The following is a 16453-nucleotide window of genomic DNA, read 5'->3' on the forward strand; positions in this document are numbered from 1 at the left end:
ATTTTAAAAATAATTTAAAAATACTAGATTTAGATAATAGTATACAGTCTTAGATTTTATTGAATAATAATATGCCAATATGTGTTTTGCGTGACTGCTAAAGCATGTATATTATGCTACTATGTTTATCAACTAGGGGACCTATGCCCTTAAGTCATAAAGGACAGTAATGAGGATTAATGCCTCACAAAAGGGCTCTGATATAGCACATCGACACGGTGTTGATCCTGGGGCCTCACAGTTACGAGGCCATTGCTTTGTCACTGAACCATGACTGTACGCAGCGGGGGCTATGGTAGGGGGCACTTTCCATAAATTAAAAAAAAAACAGAAAATGCAATAAATTTTCAATAATTTATTGCATTCTACCCCGGTCCCCAACATAAAAAAAATCCTCTGGACGGCCATGCATTATGGCTCAAGGCATGGGCACACAGAAGATTTTTTTATGTTGGGGACCGGGGTAGAATGCAATAAATTATTGAAAATTTATTGCATTTTCTGTTTTTTTTCAATTTATGGAAACTGCCCCCTACCATAGCCCCCGCTGCGTACAGTCATGGTTCAGTGACAAAGCAATGGCCTCGTAACTGTGAGGCCCCAGGATCAACACCGTGTCGATGTGCTATATTAGTGCCCTTTTGTGAGGCATTAATCCTCATTACTGTCATTTATGACTTAAGGGCATAGGTCCCCTAGTTAATAAACATAGTAGCATAATATACATGCTTTAGCAGTCACGCAAAACACATATTGGCAAATTATTATTCAATAAAATCTGAGACTGTATACTATTATCTAGATCTAGTATTTTTAAATTATTTTTAAAATAATTCCATAAATTGGGATAAAAAAAAATATTCCACCGTTATGAGCAACAGTGTAGAATTTTAGCTGTGTGTGAAAAGGCTGAGGGGCGTATAGATCGCGACTTCGTATCTATCGCAACATCGTATAAACGATGTTCACACTGGGAAATTTTGTCTATAAACATGTTTAAAACTGTTGAGTGATTCTAATCATCTCTAGATACGATGAATTTTAGCTGTGTGTGAAAAGGCTGCTAGTTGGGTAGTTATGAATTTCCTGGTTTTTAATAAACATTTCCGTTTAATCTTTTTGGTAGATTGTTTATCTCAAGTTGATACATAAAATTACCAATATGTAGGAGTATAAATCATTAATTTTCAGGGATTTGCTTTAATGGAATAACAGGTTGGGTGTGAGCACGATGATCTTTTGTTAAAAATCATTTCCCCCTATAAGCCCCATCCCGGAATTTCGAGAAAGAATAAAATAAATAAAGATTTGAAAACAAAGGCCTATAGGGCTCTCAAGTCGTCTAACATGCCAAGGTTCACAATTTGAAAATATTCTGGTATGCTTACACTCAGGTATATAGGCCTATTACATAGGTAGATATAGTACAAGAAATAGACAATGTATACACTCCTTATAGGGTCAGCAGGGGAGGGGGGGGGGCTCTCCCTGGAAATATTCAAAAGGGTCACCCCCCCCCCCCCGAATTAAGAAAACAAAATTCTTTATCTAAATGATGATTACCTATGAGAAATATTGTGGATATTACGATAAGACTAAGATTTGCCTGTTGAATCGAAATGCACTGCTCTAAAAACCAAAGTTCCAAACCGCTAAACTTTGTTCGGTCAGTGAACAAAATAATGAACATGATTTACCGAGAAAGTCACTCGAATTCAAAGTTTTCATACTGCAAAGTAAAAATCTTGTAGTTCGGTAGGGCCGCGTCAATAAACCAAGTTACCCCCCCCCCCCCCCCCCCCCCCCATTCCTTTCTCGCGCGACTCTCCGGCCGTGAAAAAATTGTCGCCCCTGGACCCTGTCCCGGCCGCGTATATAGCTTTTACACAAGCACCGACACCCCCTCCCCCCCCCCCCCCCCCCCCCCCCCCCCCCCCCTCCCTCCCTCCCCCAACATATGTCTATATTCCTAGGCATGGTTTCACGAGACCATTGTAAGTACAAGTTCACCGACATCCAATGATGAACAATAAACGCGTTTCAATGGAATGTCGATGTACTGTGACGCTTGCTTGAAACGCTGCCCTGTAGTCGGGGATTCCCCCAACCATGTTCCCCAAAGCGCGCGTGCAACATGTGCCTAAGCTCCTGAAAAAAATTGTGCTTTCGTGTAGCTAGCCGCACAGTACGTATTCAATATGATGACACTCGAGGATCTAGATAGCTGGCTGGCTGTACAGATCGATACGGTACTTCTCTTCCACATACGCTATACGTCTCGACTCTAGCTCTACGGCCGAAGTTCCCGCGAATCACATTCTACACGTTCGGCGATAGTTGTTTGATGATTTAAATAGAAGTAAGTCGAAGACTGTGCTAACAACAACATGGGGATTCCAAAGCCACATTCAGAAGGAGATCTAGATGCTGAAGTGTCTGAAGGTAAAGTCAAAGATCATGACACTGCAAGTGCAAGGTCTTCTGAAAACAGCGAGGTACGTACAAAGCGCTGAATCCTATTTCTTGAGAAACGCCGCGCCGTAGTTGACATACAGCTACATAGTACATGTAGAGTCCATTATTTCAAATGTAATTAGATTGAGATGCTTGCACATTGACAGTGGTCAGTACCTTTAATAATATAGAGAATACACCGGACGATGGCTTTGTGGCTGTAGTAGTAGAGGAGGAGGAAGAAGAAGAAGGAGAAGGAGAATTTAGGTGAAGGAGAAGGAGGGGGAGAGGAAGAGGAAAAGGAAGAAGAAGAAGAAGAAGAAGAAGAAGCTCAGTCGGTAGAGCAGTAGTCTCGTAATCCGGTGACCCGGGTTCGAAACCAAGTCGATGCGTTATTGCCCTTTGGTAAGGCATTAATCCTCATTACCAGGTCCTTCAGAGAGGACCTAAAGCCGTCGGCCGTCTGGTTGCTTAACCCTAATAAGGCCGGGCTATTTGAAGTCTTACTACGGCCGGGGGAGGGGGGCCATTATGGCCCCCCCCCCTAAGATCTCGGCCGTGAAACGGCCGATCTCCGCGAAAATTTGCACGCATGTCAAGTGAAGTGTATAGAACAATATGATAATTTCAATTTTTTGAAAAAAATCCCTCATTTGCATATTTATGGTAATTATGCAAATAACGTCATAAAATCACATTTTTACCCATAAATCCTATATTATTCATATTTAAGCATTCTTTTTCACTACATATATTCATTAGCCCATTTGGAACAATAATACAAAAAAATTTTTTGGAAGAGCCAGCTTATTCCTTATGTTATCTCTTGTTTTGATAATTTCTTATGTATTTCATTGTTTTTTTAACTTATTTATGTTATTGTTTTTTTTTTTTTTTCATTTCTTCCTACAATTCAACTATTTTGACTCCCAAAACAACCACCTAAACTTTAAACAAGACCCAATAACCAATGTTTGATCTATTTTTAGGAAAAATGACATTTCCATATGTTTTGTACACAAATCACAAAAATGAGCGATTTTCGGGCTGACATGCAAAGACAAAAGGTCACGTGACCTTGTAACTATAGGTCCGATTTTTTTAATTTTTTTTTTAAAAGATGCGCAAGACTCTAAGGAAAAAAGTCAGCGAGTGGCGGTCGAGGCGCCATCCATATGCGTTCTCGAACAATCAGAAAAATCGTGGAGGGGGGGGGGGCCATAATGGCCCCCCCCCCCCCCCCCCGGCCTTATTAGGGTTAAACAAGCATTTCTTAGAAGTCAGGTAAAATAACATCCACCACCACACTAAGTTCTATTGCTGATCATCCATTGCCTGGTGTTAAAATGAACTGTGCGATGTATTTTTCTCAGAATTAAGCACAATTTTAGTACTGTACATCCCTCATTTAAAGGCAGTATCATGGACTCCAGTCCATGGTGCATTCTTAGCAAAGAATATCAAATCTTAGCAATCAATATCAAACATTTTTCTTCTGTTTTCTCATTTGTTTATCAGGATTTAGGTGTGGCCTTTTCTTGCAGCAAGTGGTGTAAGCGTCAGCTGAGCCCAGATGAGATCATTGAAGATTTCCTCAAACGTTGTGATGAAGGTAATCAAATCAGTCTTCTTCTTCTTCAAGATAATCTGCCTCCTTCAATACTGAAGATTCTTGCAGATGCCGTATATACTTGGCCTGATTGGGGTGTGCAGGTGGACCATTACACCAGGGTTTCCCCCTACTCTTATACGAATAGTGCAATGGGTTCTTAACGCGCAAAGGTGGTGACTCTCCTGTACACAGGGCCTCCATTTAACGTCCTATCCGAGGGACAGAGTGTTTTCCACTTAACATAGCCTGCGTCTATGAACAAGGGAAGGGGCACGTTAACACACAACGCAGGCTTCAGTCATCCACTTGGATGGGGGTCGAACCTGGGATCTTTGGTTCGACAGGCAGACGCTTTACTGACTGAGCCAACTTGCCTCCTCTACTAGTGTTCAAATAGTGATTGCTTTGAGGGGCATGGTTTAAAGCCTATCTGCACTAGTTTAACCAGGAGGGATTAGACCTCCCTGCCTGGTCACTGAGAAGGTGGTTATCTCATCAAATCAGCTCTCAATTAAAGTAACAAAAAGGGGACCATGGGGGACCAACGGGTACCGCTTAGGCATTGTTTACTATAGAAGGTGCAAAGAGCTACAAGTAGTGTAGTCCTGCTTTAATTAAATTATTCCCCAAAGATGGTCTTGAATTTACATTATCCCTGATACAAAGTTGAGGAGCACAGTACAATAACAGTTTCACGATCATCGAGGAGCTATAATTTTAACTGAGGCTCTACCCTGTGCATATAAAGTTTAAACCCACAATATTATAGTTATTATTATTATTCTTTTTAAATATTATTATTCTATTATTATTGTTATTTCTTTTCTTACTGATAATACTGTTATAAATTGCTGTTGGGTGTTTTTGTGGTTATTAGAATCTGTGTCATACTCATAATAATATGTATTGTGTTTTGATTAGTAATTTGTTTTCTTAATATTCATTTTCATTTACAGAATCAGCAAATTTTGTGGCAGAGGGTGCTTTCCAATCACAGCTAAACTTAGAATATGGAGCAGAGGAAAGGGAGAAAGTAGACATATTTTCACCAAAATCAGCTGATAAAGGTATTACATAGTTTTTAAAGGCATCGTTTAACAATGTTAAATCTGAGATGCATGGCCCTACACCTGTTACCAGTGTCTTTGATATGGTGATATATTGAAGACCTAAAAAATTATCTTCAAAATATGATCATGAAGTGCGTAAAAAAAGAAAAAATCTTTGAGCGACCGATTTACCATACCGTATTTGTCGGCGTAAAGGCCGCAGTATTTTTGGAAGAGAAAATATCAAAAAGTTGGGGTGCGGCCTTGGCGGCGAAAGAGTAAAAAAAAAAAGATCGCAAGTCAAAAACACGAATTTGTACATATGGGACAACGATGAAAGGTGATGGACATTTCTAGAATAACACATCTCTTACCGACAATTATGTGTTATATTTTTTAAATGAAGGGCTACGTTTTGTCAATCTCGTAAATAAAACTTATAACTTAACAACCAAACTCTACTGGTAGATCTAGATCTAAGTTTTTGCCATAGCTAAAGCAACCTCAATCCTCAGATCATGCGAACAAAGCTATGGTGCAATGCAATACATAAGAGAAAGCTGCATGGGAACGCATCAGAGTCGGGATAGCCTAGGCGGTGGTTTCGGGTCCCAATCTACATTTGTACTCAAGAGTTCGAATCCCACCTTCGACAATTAAAAAAAAATTAAAAAAATTAAAATAAAAATTTAATGCCAAAATCAGGGGTGCAGCCTTATCACCGGCAAAAACGGTATTCATTTTACCCAATAGACTGTAGTGTTTTAAAAAACATTAAGAAAACGGTTTTTGAAATTTTGATGTCCAATCATAAAGTTCTTGATAATCAGATAGGTGATCGGCTTGTAAAAGTCGTGGGGTTCCTGACTGACCTAAAGGTTTATAATTGTCATTGCATCATGTGCTAAATCCAGGATTTTGTTTTAGAATCTGAGACAAAGATACCCAATCCCTTTAAGTAGCGCATCATAATTATTGTATTTTGTTATAGATAACAAACTTTATGAAATGGGGCCCAGTAAATGGCATTGGCTATCAAGATTTTTATGTCACATTAATCAATGTAATGACCTTCTTTTTTAATTGATGTTATCAGATGCACCTGTGTTTATGTTTCTACATGGAGGCTACTGGCAAGCAGAGCAATTAAGGTGAATTTCTTGTCCACAAGTATACCATTCACAAGAATTTTTTTTTGCTCTGTATGTGTGTTAGGGGTTCCATGTTGTTATTCAAAATTTGGGCTTTTAATATCATTTCTATAAAGAGATATTGTGAGTTCAAATATAATCTCAATAAACACAAAAAATGACTGGTGATTAGTCTAATCGACACCTGGACATGTCGGTTGCTCTAGTGGCACCTTCACTTGGTCAGCTCTCTGTCTACGCCTACAAACTGACTCAGGCGACCCCGGTTAGAAACTGAGTCACGTCTTTCAGTTGGTGATGTTAAAGGTCGGTCCCCAGACGTAAATAATCATTGATACACGTCTGTATAAACACAATTACTTGCACACACGTACGCACATGCTTGCAGTAGAAATAGGTTGAAGACGGAAACGAAGTTAGACTCGGTTGAGTTTCGTACGTCATATTTAAAGTTATCCTTTATTTACTTTAATTTACTCCGTATTTTTAAACTGTATTAACCAATATAATGCCAGGTTAAATATTTGTAGGTTGACTTTACTCATTCAGTCGTTGCAACTTTTTCTTCTTAACAAGTTTTATCATACATAACCCTTCTCTCAATGTGACCTTTGACATTTTGTCTGTTTGTTTTTTGCTGCCAGTAAGGATAATAACTCTCTACTTGGAGCTCCGCTCGTCAAGAATGGTGCCGTATTGGTCACCGTTGGATACTCTTTAGCGCCTGAGTGTAAGTGTTGCCATTTTGGAGATTTCATTCAAACTTTCACCAGTATGCTTTTTTGATTTTTCTGCTTTCTTCTAGAGTACTAGTACAGGTAGTTAGCTATCATGGTTCAATACCATTTACATTTACATTTTCAATCAAAATTCTTTTTTTTCCACAAGTCATTAAAAGCGTACTGGTACTTCATAATAAATAATTTGTTATTATTAAATTCTAGTCATTTCATTCATTTTAAATGGTCTTCTCCTAGACAAATATCTAGAACTGTGAGCACATAATATGCTAAAGCAGTGGATTTAAATTTGTTGTGGAAAGATTACCATATTTCTTTTTTGATTTTTCAGGTACCCTACATGAAATGGTCGAACAGGTTAAAAAGGCTGTGGTTTTTGTGGCCAAAAGATTTCCAGATACTAGGTAAGAGGAAAAAAACCAACATGAGATAGATAGGCGTAGTGTGCTTCACAGATCTGTATCTTTTAACACACAGATAAGAAACTATGCATAGGACCTTTGTTGTGTGCGACTGCATTTTTTTCAGACACTAGCTTGCCATTCACTTTGACCTTTGTGGTGTGCTTCGTCATACAAGTATGTGAACAGGTTTTACTTGTAAATTTCTGTGATTGCGTTATGCTTTTAAATTTATGGGTTGTTTTATTATTAGAGTTCACAGAATGGCTCAAACTGAAACCAAAAAAAAAAATGATTAGAAATAATTCTTCTTAACCATTACTCATGGAATGGGGGACTGTGTGCTGGCATACAAACAATACATTGCTCTGAGTTCAATAGATTACTATATAGCTTACAAGGTAATATTGAGGTAATATTATTTAATTGTTTAAATTTATTCCAGCCCAATAATAATAATAATAATAATACTCAGTTTTTATATAGCGCAAATTACAATTAAGTCTCTAAGCGCTGTGGAAATACAAAAAAAATCAAGAAGTGAGTTCAGAAGAAATGAAATGATAAGAACATAATAAGTAATGGAAGAGTAGGTTTTGGACTATGGAGAAGTAACATTGTGTGTTTATTCATTATAATCCACCAAAATAGAGCTTGTTCTTAGTGCGATGAAATGTGGACTGTTTGTTTTGTATGAAGTTGTAGCTGTCAAGTACAATAAAATGGTGGCTCATTTATTTGTCAACCGAGAGGAGGCGTGATAGCTCAGTTGGTAGAGCAGGGGTCTCGTAATCCGGTGACCCGGGTTCAAAACCCAAGTCGATGCGCTAGTGCCCTTTGGTAAGGCATTAATTCTCATTACCAGGTCCCTCGGAGAGGACCTAAAGCCGTCGGCCGTCTGGTTGCTTACTAACAAGCATTTGTGCTTTCTTAGCAGTCAGGTAAAATAACCACAACCACAATGCTATGTCTTGCCATATGTGTGTACTTTCTTATAAATGACAATGGAACTCCTGAATTGGGATACAGAATTTACTTTCAATTCAAAATGAAATGTCTCTTTAATTCAAATTGAATTGTTTATATCTTTCTGTTCACAGAGGGATTTTCATATCTGGTCACTCAGCTGGTGGTCATCTGGCAGCCATGATGCTGTCCGTAGACTGGTCAAGCCTTCTAGAGGGCAGCAAGAATGTTGTCAAAGGTGATGGTCAAATATAATCTTCCAAAATTGGATCCAGTAACAGTTGCTCCAGGCATAGCTTTGCCAAAAGTATATGGTTAGATTTCTGGTTGCAATTTGGGTTTTAACACGTTAGTTGCTTTCTTTACCTCTCTGCCGGCATGGTCCCTTGTTTGCTACATGTGCAATTTTGCACAAAACAATTCATATGGGCACCAGTTGACGGAAGGATTGCTTTGTGTAACACAATGGCTTTGCAAAAGTATTATTTTTCGGTCTTGATTAGCTCCATGAAATCCACTTTAACACCAGTATAGATTAATCTTGCACTGGATACACTTAAATAATCTTGATGCCATAGGTCAAAGATCATAGTCGTTAGTTGACCTGTAATTATGTCTTGTTTTGTCTTGTTGTTTATTTTTTGACTGTAGGTATCCTTCCTATGTCCGGTATATATGATGTTCGACCTATTACAAAAACTTACATTAACGAGCCAATGTTACTTACAGAGTAAGTATTATCAGCATTATCAGTTCTTATGATATCGTGAAAATGTAAATGTAAGCCACCCCATGCGTTTGAGTTTTAAAGTGTTGTTTTGTTTGTGTTTGCTTTTTGCAGTTATATTTTATTTTACACTGTAAAAATAATTGTGGTTCAAATCTAAGTAAGCCTTTATACTTTATTTTTAATCTCCACTTGATGATTCTCCCTCTTTCCGCCTCTTGAAATCATGTTAATCTCTACTACTCATATGGAAAAGCTTGTTACTCATGTATTATTTTGCAGCTCAGTAGTTTTCTCTATCTTTCTTTTATCATAGCCTTTTGGTAGATATCAGATATTTATGATTCAGGGAACAGCTTGTTTGATTGTATTAGAATTCCCGGCATTGCCAGATTAAAAGATTTTAATTTCTTTATTATTTTTCCAGTTCATCTACCTTTACATTGTATTTTGGCAAATATTTCTTTTAGTCTAAAAAATTCATTGACATTTTTGTCCATTTGATGAGAATTTGATTTGTATGATTCTTTCAGAATTTCCATGATTCCCAGAACTGAAGATTACCTTTAATCGTTCTGCAGGTCTAGTGCATCTTCTGTGAGCCCTCTTCTTCTTGTGGATGCTATCCCAAAATGTAATCTTGAGGTCAAAGTTCACATCCTGGTAGCCGAGTATGATCCACCTGTTCTTCAAATACAAGCACAAGACTACAGCAAGGTGTGTATGGTGTAATTATATTGCAATTTATGAACTTGCCTTACTTTGAATATGAACAGTTCAATTACAAAAGGAGCTAAATCCACTTTTGATGAAAATTGAGTTATTGATATATGAACATTGTTTACTTCAGTACCCGTCTTTCAACAAAAGAATTTACCTAAATTTTGGGAGCAATAAGGAAAAATGCACTTCTAATATCACTTTTCCGTAGACGCCTGTACATAATCTGGTAAACAAATTATTTTTTCTCCCAAGTTACAAAAATGGATTTAGCTCCTTTTGGAATTAAACTCCCCATCAAGTGATTGGTTGAACAGTCTTGTTTTTTTTAAAACCTTAATTACTAGTTAGTATCCAGTAGTTGGTAGTGTGTGTTGTCCATAGTTTTACCTTTATTCTTTATTTCTTGCACTGGAGCTCATGTTTCAGAGAATGGCAATGATTTTATTCTAAAATTAGTCCGTGAAAAGTGTTTGCATTGTTATTTTATCAATATTATGCAGATGTATAACGGTTTATGCAATGTGCTCCAGTGTGTGTATAGCGGTAACATCAGTGCATTTATACTGTGTATGCATGGGCTGAAGCTAGCATCTTGAATTTGCATTCATGAACTAATTTTAGATTGTCTTATTCTTTAAATCAAATGAGAAATTTTTTGTTGTGTTTAAGTGATGTACAGTTAACAACTAAATTATTCATAACCTTACCAAACTCTGTACTTGTATATACATGTATGTGTGAAAAATTGATTATTAAGAGAAAGTGACATATTAAAGCTTACATATCAAAATATTCTTCAAAGGCCCTAATCCAATCAGTCCACCTTTCAGTAAAATTTACAAGGGGTATGAATATTTGAGTTGTCAACTGTACCTCTTTATATCTTCATATCCATCTAAGGTATACTCAAAATGAATATTTTGTATGATAGATGTATTCGCTCATGTTGCTCAATAGGCATTACAAACTTCGCAACTATGTACATAAGAGATAAGAGACTGCAAATTTGGATTGATTGGAGGACTTGCGATTGATTTGGATCAATCACAACACTTTATAAGATGGGGCCCTGATATATTTTCTAATATGACATTATTAAACTGTGGATAAGATGGTAACAAAGTGCTTCATCTTTCTTTCCTGGTAGCTACTATCATCTCTTGGACTAGATGTTGAGACGATGACGTTACCTGGTAAAGATCATTTTGAGGAGATGACAGACTTATCTGATGAAAACTGCCCATTTCAAAAGGTATGTCATTGATCCTTTATGCGACACATACAAATTACCCATTAGTTTTCAAAATGAAGGTTTTCTCCAGTTACCTGTAACATGTCACACTCTTGGTTAATGATTTATTTAATTTATCCATTTATTTCATGAAAAAGAAATAAAATACAGTGACATGATTGTGTACTCTAATGGGTCTTCTTAGAATCTCTAACATAAAATGAAACAATTTTTTTTCCAGAGATTTTTCATTCTTCGATGAAATACATGTAAAGTGAGGGAAAAAAGAAAAGTGTTGTAAAGGACACCTTGCATGGTATCGCTAATTTGTATTTTTGTGAAGGATTAGGCCGAGTAATACCACCGTCTCTGTCATTTTACTACCCTCAGGTCTTCCTTCAAGCGATGGGTTTGACATCATGATGGCCATCCTCCAAGTAAAGTGAACTTCCGTGGTAATATTTATATTGATAAAGTAGTCAAGTAGAAGTTCAAATTATGGTTAGGGCATAATTATATATTCCCCTTTGGCCTTAGGAGGATATCATAGTATCCAATTGGTGTAGAGCACCAATATCTAGGTGCTTAATCAGCGGCGCAGATGAGACTGAAAAATGACTGACTATCCTGTCCATGATTCTCCTCGGGGAAGACTTGGATAATGGCTAGTTGTAAGCAATGTGGAATAGGCAAAGTAGCAATATAATACGAAAAGGACTGCTCTGGAAATGACCTTATACAGTATTCCAAATATGACTGCAAGTAGTACTATTATATTGACCAAAGTTAGATGCTGCAAGGGTGTACAGTCCCATATACAGTTAAACATGTCTGTGTGGCTGCCTCTATATAAAGGCCACCTGTTCAAAGTGGCCATGTATTTTGTGTCTTTAGAGATGAAGTTGAGTGAACTTCTGTAGTACTATATTAGTAACATACATGCAGAGAGGTAGAGTTGTGGTTGAGGATAAAAGTTTGATGCCACAAAAGTATACATTCCCATATACAGTTAAACATGTCTTTGTGGCTGCCTCGATTATGTAATAGCTACCTGTTTACAGTGGCCATGTATTTTGTCTCCCCTGAGAAAACATGTGCCAGTATCTTGTACAACCTGTCTAGAAAGGCCAGCTACCAATATTGGCCTTGTATTTATCTCTCAAGAAAGGAATTTGGGTTGTAGAACCTGTTTAGAAAGGCCACCTGTCTACAGTGGCCACCTTTTCTGTTTTCCTTGGGTGACCTTAATAGACAGATTTCTCTGTACATGTACATATATACCCATGTCTTTATGCAGTGCTTTTCAAAACTGATTTACAGCATGATGTATATATATTGGTATCATTTTGATGATTCTAAAACCTCAAAATACTCAATTATTTTAATTTACCATGCAATAAAAACCATTCTCAATAACTGCTTTCACATTGTGAAGCATTCTTGCTTATGATAGCTGGCCTCGGCATTTATTTAGATTCTTTGATTTACCTCCATAAAATATATATATATATATATATATATATACCGATCTATATATTTATTTATTTTGGGGGGTATTTCAATTGTCACGTTTTAAACCAATGTTATTATATACAATTATTGTTAATTGAATACTTTTAACATTTGTTTTCAAATGTGAATAATGGCAACTCTATGGATGGAATCCACTTTGCATACATTAGTTGTTGCTATGTCGGGGAAGAGTCTGGCAAGGTATTTTAGGTGTCAACCAAAACTTTGGTTTAAAGAGTATACATAAAACTAATAGTAAGCAGCTCTATTGAAGAATGGAATTGAACTATACTTAATGTAATTCTTTTTTAAGCAGATGTAAAAATATTAACAATTTTGAACAGTATTTGTCAGAGTGGATCTGAATGTGTGATTGTGTATTCATCAAATGGCTGAAAGTCATTTCATTTGTGTGAAATTATTTCAAAGAGAAAATCCAAACTTAATTATGTGTTTTTAATAAGAACTTGAAATGTGATACATCAGTATTTTATATTCTTGTAAAGATATGAGAAATTATATTAATATTTGATAAAAAAACGTTATTCAGAGTTCTTGTTTTTGTCATTCAGTATTGTTGTTCGATCATCCTGTGGCATGAAACTGTCATTAATCTGGGGAGTGTTTCACAAAGATCGACTTTAAGTTGGACTTAACTATGGCAGGCTGTTCATGCCACTATTTGCTCTCACCGTTTACTGGCATTGGTCCCTCAAGGGACATACAAATTATGGTCACAGATCTACAGAATTTACATTTTTTGATAACTTAGTATTGAAGGAAAAATATCTAAAGATCATAATGGTGAGAGTGAACGGCCTGCCATAGTTAAGTCAAACTTAAGTTGATCTTAGTTTTTGTGAAACACCCTCCTGGACCCTTTGTATAATTAGTAAAAGTGCTAAGGTTTTACAATAAATCAGCTACAAAACGTCTACGCAGAGGGCCCTTGTGTCACTAACTAGGAGTGATGGCTCAGTGGTAGAGCAGGGGTCTCATAAACGGGAAGGTCCCAGATTCAAAACCAAGTCAATATGCTATTGCCCTTTGGTAGGGGATGAAGTCTTGTTCAGATATGATTTGGTCTTTTTACCTGTAAATAAAGATGTTGTATTGCCCTTGGCGACCGACCCCAAAATCTTGAAATCTACGGTCGGCTTAAAAAAAAAAAAATTAAACCGTTTTTTAGTAAAAAAAAAATAAATATTAAAGCATCATCATAATAAGCCCAAAGAGGGAGAAAGAAAAAAAAGTTAAAAAAAAAAAAAATTCTGACCGACCGACCGACCCATGTTTTGGCACCTAAATAGCACCTGTGCACAATGACCCTTCATTGTGTATTCACTTTACATGTAGGTCTGTGTTGTCAGATACAGAAATGTAAAGCATATTTTGCAGGCTTTAATTGTCATTACCAAGTCCCTCAGAGTTGACTTAAGGCTGTCAGTTCCTTGGTTGCTTACTTATAAGCATACACAAACTTCTTAGCAGTCGGGTTAGGAAACAAGATACACCATCAAAACATCAAACTTAAATATGTGCACAAAGTCATGAAGATCAGGAGGTACTTTTAATTGTGAAGTTTTATTTCAAGTGCCTTCATTGCATAGTATACAATTATAAATAGTTGCATTCTAGTTTTTCATAAAACGGGTAAAAGATAGCAATATAGGGAGAGTTGATAAGGGTCAAAAGGGAAAGGGGAGAAAGAGAGATGGCTCAGGATGGCAAGGGAGGGACAGCGAGAGAGAGAGAGAGAGAGAGAGAGAGAGAGAAGACGTCTACATATACTTGATAATATACAAGTTTTGAACAATTTTTAAAAAAATCCGTGTCAACGGAAAAATAACATTCTATTTCAATTGATTGAAAACTAAAGAAAACACATATTAACTGGACAATATACCTTGTAAATAAAATTGTTTGACATCTATCCTATAGGTAATTCATCGGACATCATTGTTATTTCTAAATAATACATGTTAACAAATGCTTCAATGTGTTAATTAGTGAACAAAAGATATCTACCTGTGCTAAGACGACAGTTTCCAAATAACGAATATGCAATTATATAAAGATAACTCAATAAGTAATAGGAGCAAAATATTTATTTATGACAAAGATTTCAGGAGATGAATATTTCAGTTACATAACGAAAATTAGCGTAGTACGAGAAAGCAAGAACATAATTTATATACATTATCATAACAATCCATTAATTGAGAAGTTTTTCATAGGCCTATACACCGGTGAATATAAATGCACGTAATTGATTTGGCAATTCATCCGTAGTCACCCCTATCGGAAAGAGAGGATTTAGAGTTGCATCAATACACTGTATAATATTATTCTAAAGAATGAGTACTTTAAAAACGTACAATTTTCCTCCTATAAAATGTGTCTCTTTACCCATCTACATTCTCGTAAAAAAATATATGCATTGTCATAGCAATAAATGAATTGCGTAGATTTTATAGGCCTACACCGGCGAATATTGATGCACATAACTGATTTGGCATTTCATCTGTCACCCCTATCGGCAAGAGAAGATCATGAGTTGAATCAATATGATAATACACTGAAGAATGAGAAATAAAAACATACATTATTCCTTCTATGGGATGTATCTCTTAACCCATCTCCATTCTAAAATTAAATATATATATATATATATATTTTTTTTTTTCATATAGTAATAATTAATTGCGTAGAATTTATACGCCTACACCGGCGAATATAAAATTATCTTTTTATACCCATCTTCATTCTCTTTTAAAAGAGGTGCATATAACCTTGAATCATAATAAAGTAAACGATTCATATTACCAATCAAAAGTATTCCCTGTTAAGGCTTTATCTCTCTGATTTTCTTCTCTCTTCTATTGCTTAGCATCGCTCTTGTTTTCGTTTCCTCTTTTCCTCTTCATTTCCTTTCCTTGCCCATTCCTTTCCCTCTCAGAATGCCTTCAAGTCTGAAGATTGGCATGGGATCTGTCATAAAAAAGTGAGAACGAAGCGCGATTCCAAAATAAGACGTGAATCTGCTTTCAACCAATCAGGATCACTCATAAAGGCTCGTTCAGATAAGACGCGGTAAATCACCGCAAAAAAAAAAAAAAGTCGCTGTATGTTTTTTTAATTTTTTTTGTTGGTACTATACAGTCATGTAAAAATGTAATTGAATGGTAACTGCACGCAACAAAAGTTCTACGCATATTCACAGCTCTATTATGTTATAAGATACATAAATTTGGAAGCGTATTACACTTGACGTCATCATAAAAAATATTTAAAAAACCGCCGCGGCTGACCGCTTCGTGTCTGAACGAGACTTTAGTTCAAGAGCTAGTGGACTTACTCTGTAAATTATGACCGGTTATGATACTCGTTCTTTCCTTCTTTTAAGATATATCCTCTGTACACTATTCGTTCTGATTATGATTCGATTCAGTATCATCTTCCCCGTTTTCCTTTATTTCTTTTTCTCTTGCTATCCTCCTCGTCTTTCTCTTCGCTTCTAAAATCTCTTCGACGCATTTTCTTCGCCGCTCGATCTTCTTGCGGATGTCGTCGAGTTCCGCGAAATGTCCGCTGCGCAGAGCGCTGATCTTGAGTTTCTTGGCCAGCGTGTTCACCAGGAATTGTTTCCTGATCGATTCGATGTCCGTCCCGCTGGCGTATGGGTCGAGCGCGTTCCTGCTCGCCTCCTCGAACTCCAACATGAACTTGGTGTTCAGCGCCATCTCATCCATTGGGGCCCCACCGCCTCCTTCGGCGCCGGAATCGCGGCCCTTCTTCTGCGAATCCAGCTGGTTTCTGTGCCCCATTTTGGACGATCTCAGCTTCGATTTAAACGTCGGTGGCTGAGGCTTCCTAGCGCGCCGATA

At 36.9% G+C, this 16453-nt stretch overlaps 1 protein-coding gene across 1 annotated transcript; it reads left to right on the forward strand.

Annotated features, from left to right (window-relative positions):
- Window positions 1–2205: 2205 nt before the first annotated feature.
- Window positions 2206–12140, forward strand: LOC100893038 (kynurenine formamidase). Its single transcript, XM_030997762.1, has 11 exons — window positions 2206–2495; window positions 3973–4066; window positions 5023–5133; window positions 6212–6266; window positions 6911–6996; window positions 7338–7410; window positions 8508–8611; window positions 9025–9103; window positions 9682–9817; window positions 10971–11075; window positions 11445–12140. The coding sequence occupies exons 1-11, from the start codon at window positions 2388–2390 to the stop codon at window positions 11475–11477; spliced, it is 984 nt and encodes a 327-aa protein (XP_030853622.1). The 5' UTR covers window positions 2206–2387; the 3' UTR covers window positions 11478–12140.
- Window positions 12141–16453: the final 4313 nt, after the last annotated feature.

Source organism: Strongylocentrotus purpuratus, unplaced genomic scaffold (assembly GCF_000002235.5).
Source record: "Strongylocentrotus purpuratus isolate Spur 01 unplaced genomic scaffold, Spur_5.0 spur5_scaffold_4, whole genome shotgun sequence".
NCBI classification, from domain to species: Eukaryota; Metazoa; Echinodermata; class Echinoidea; order Camarodonta; family Strongylocentrotidae; genus Strongylocentrotus; species Strongylocentrotus purpuratus.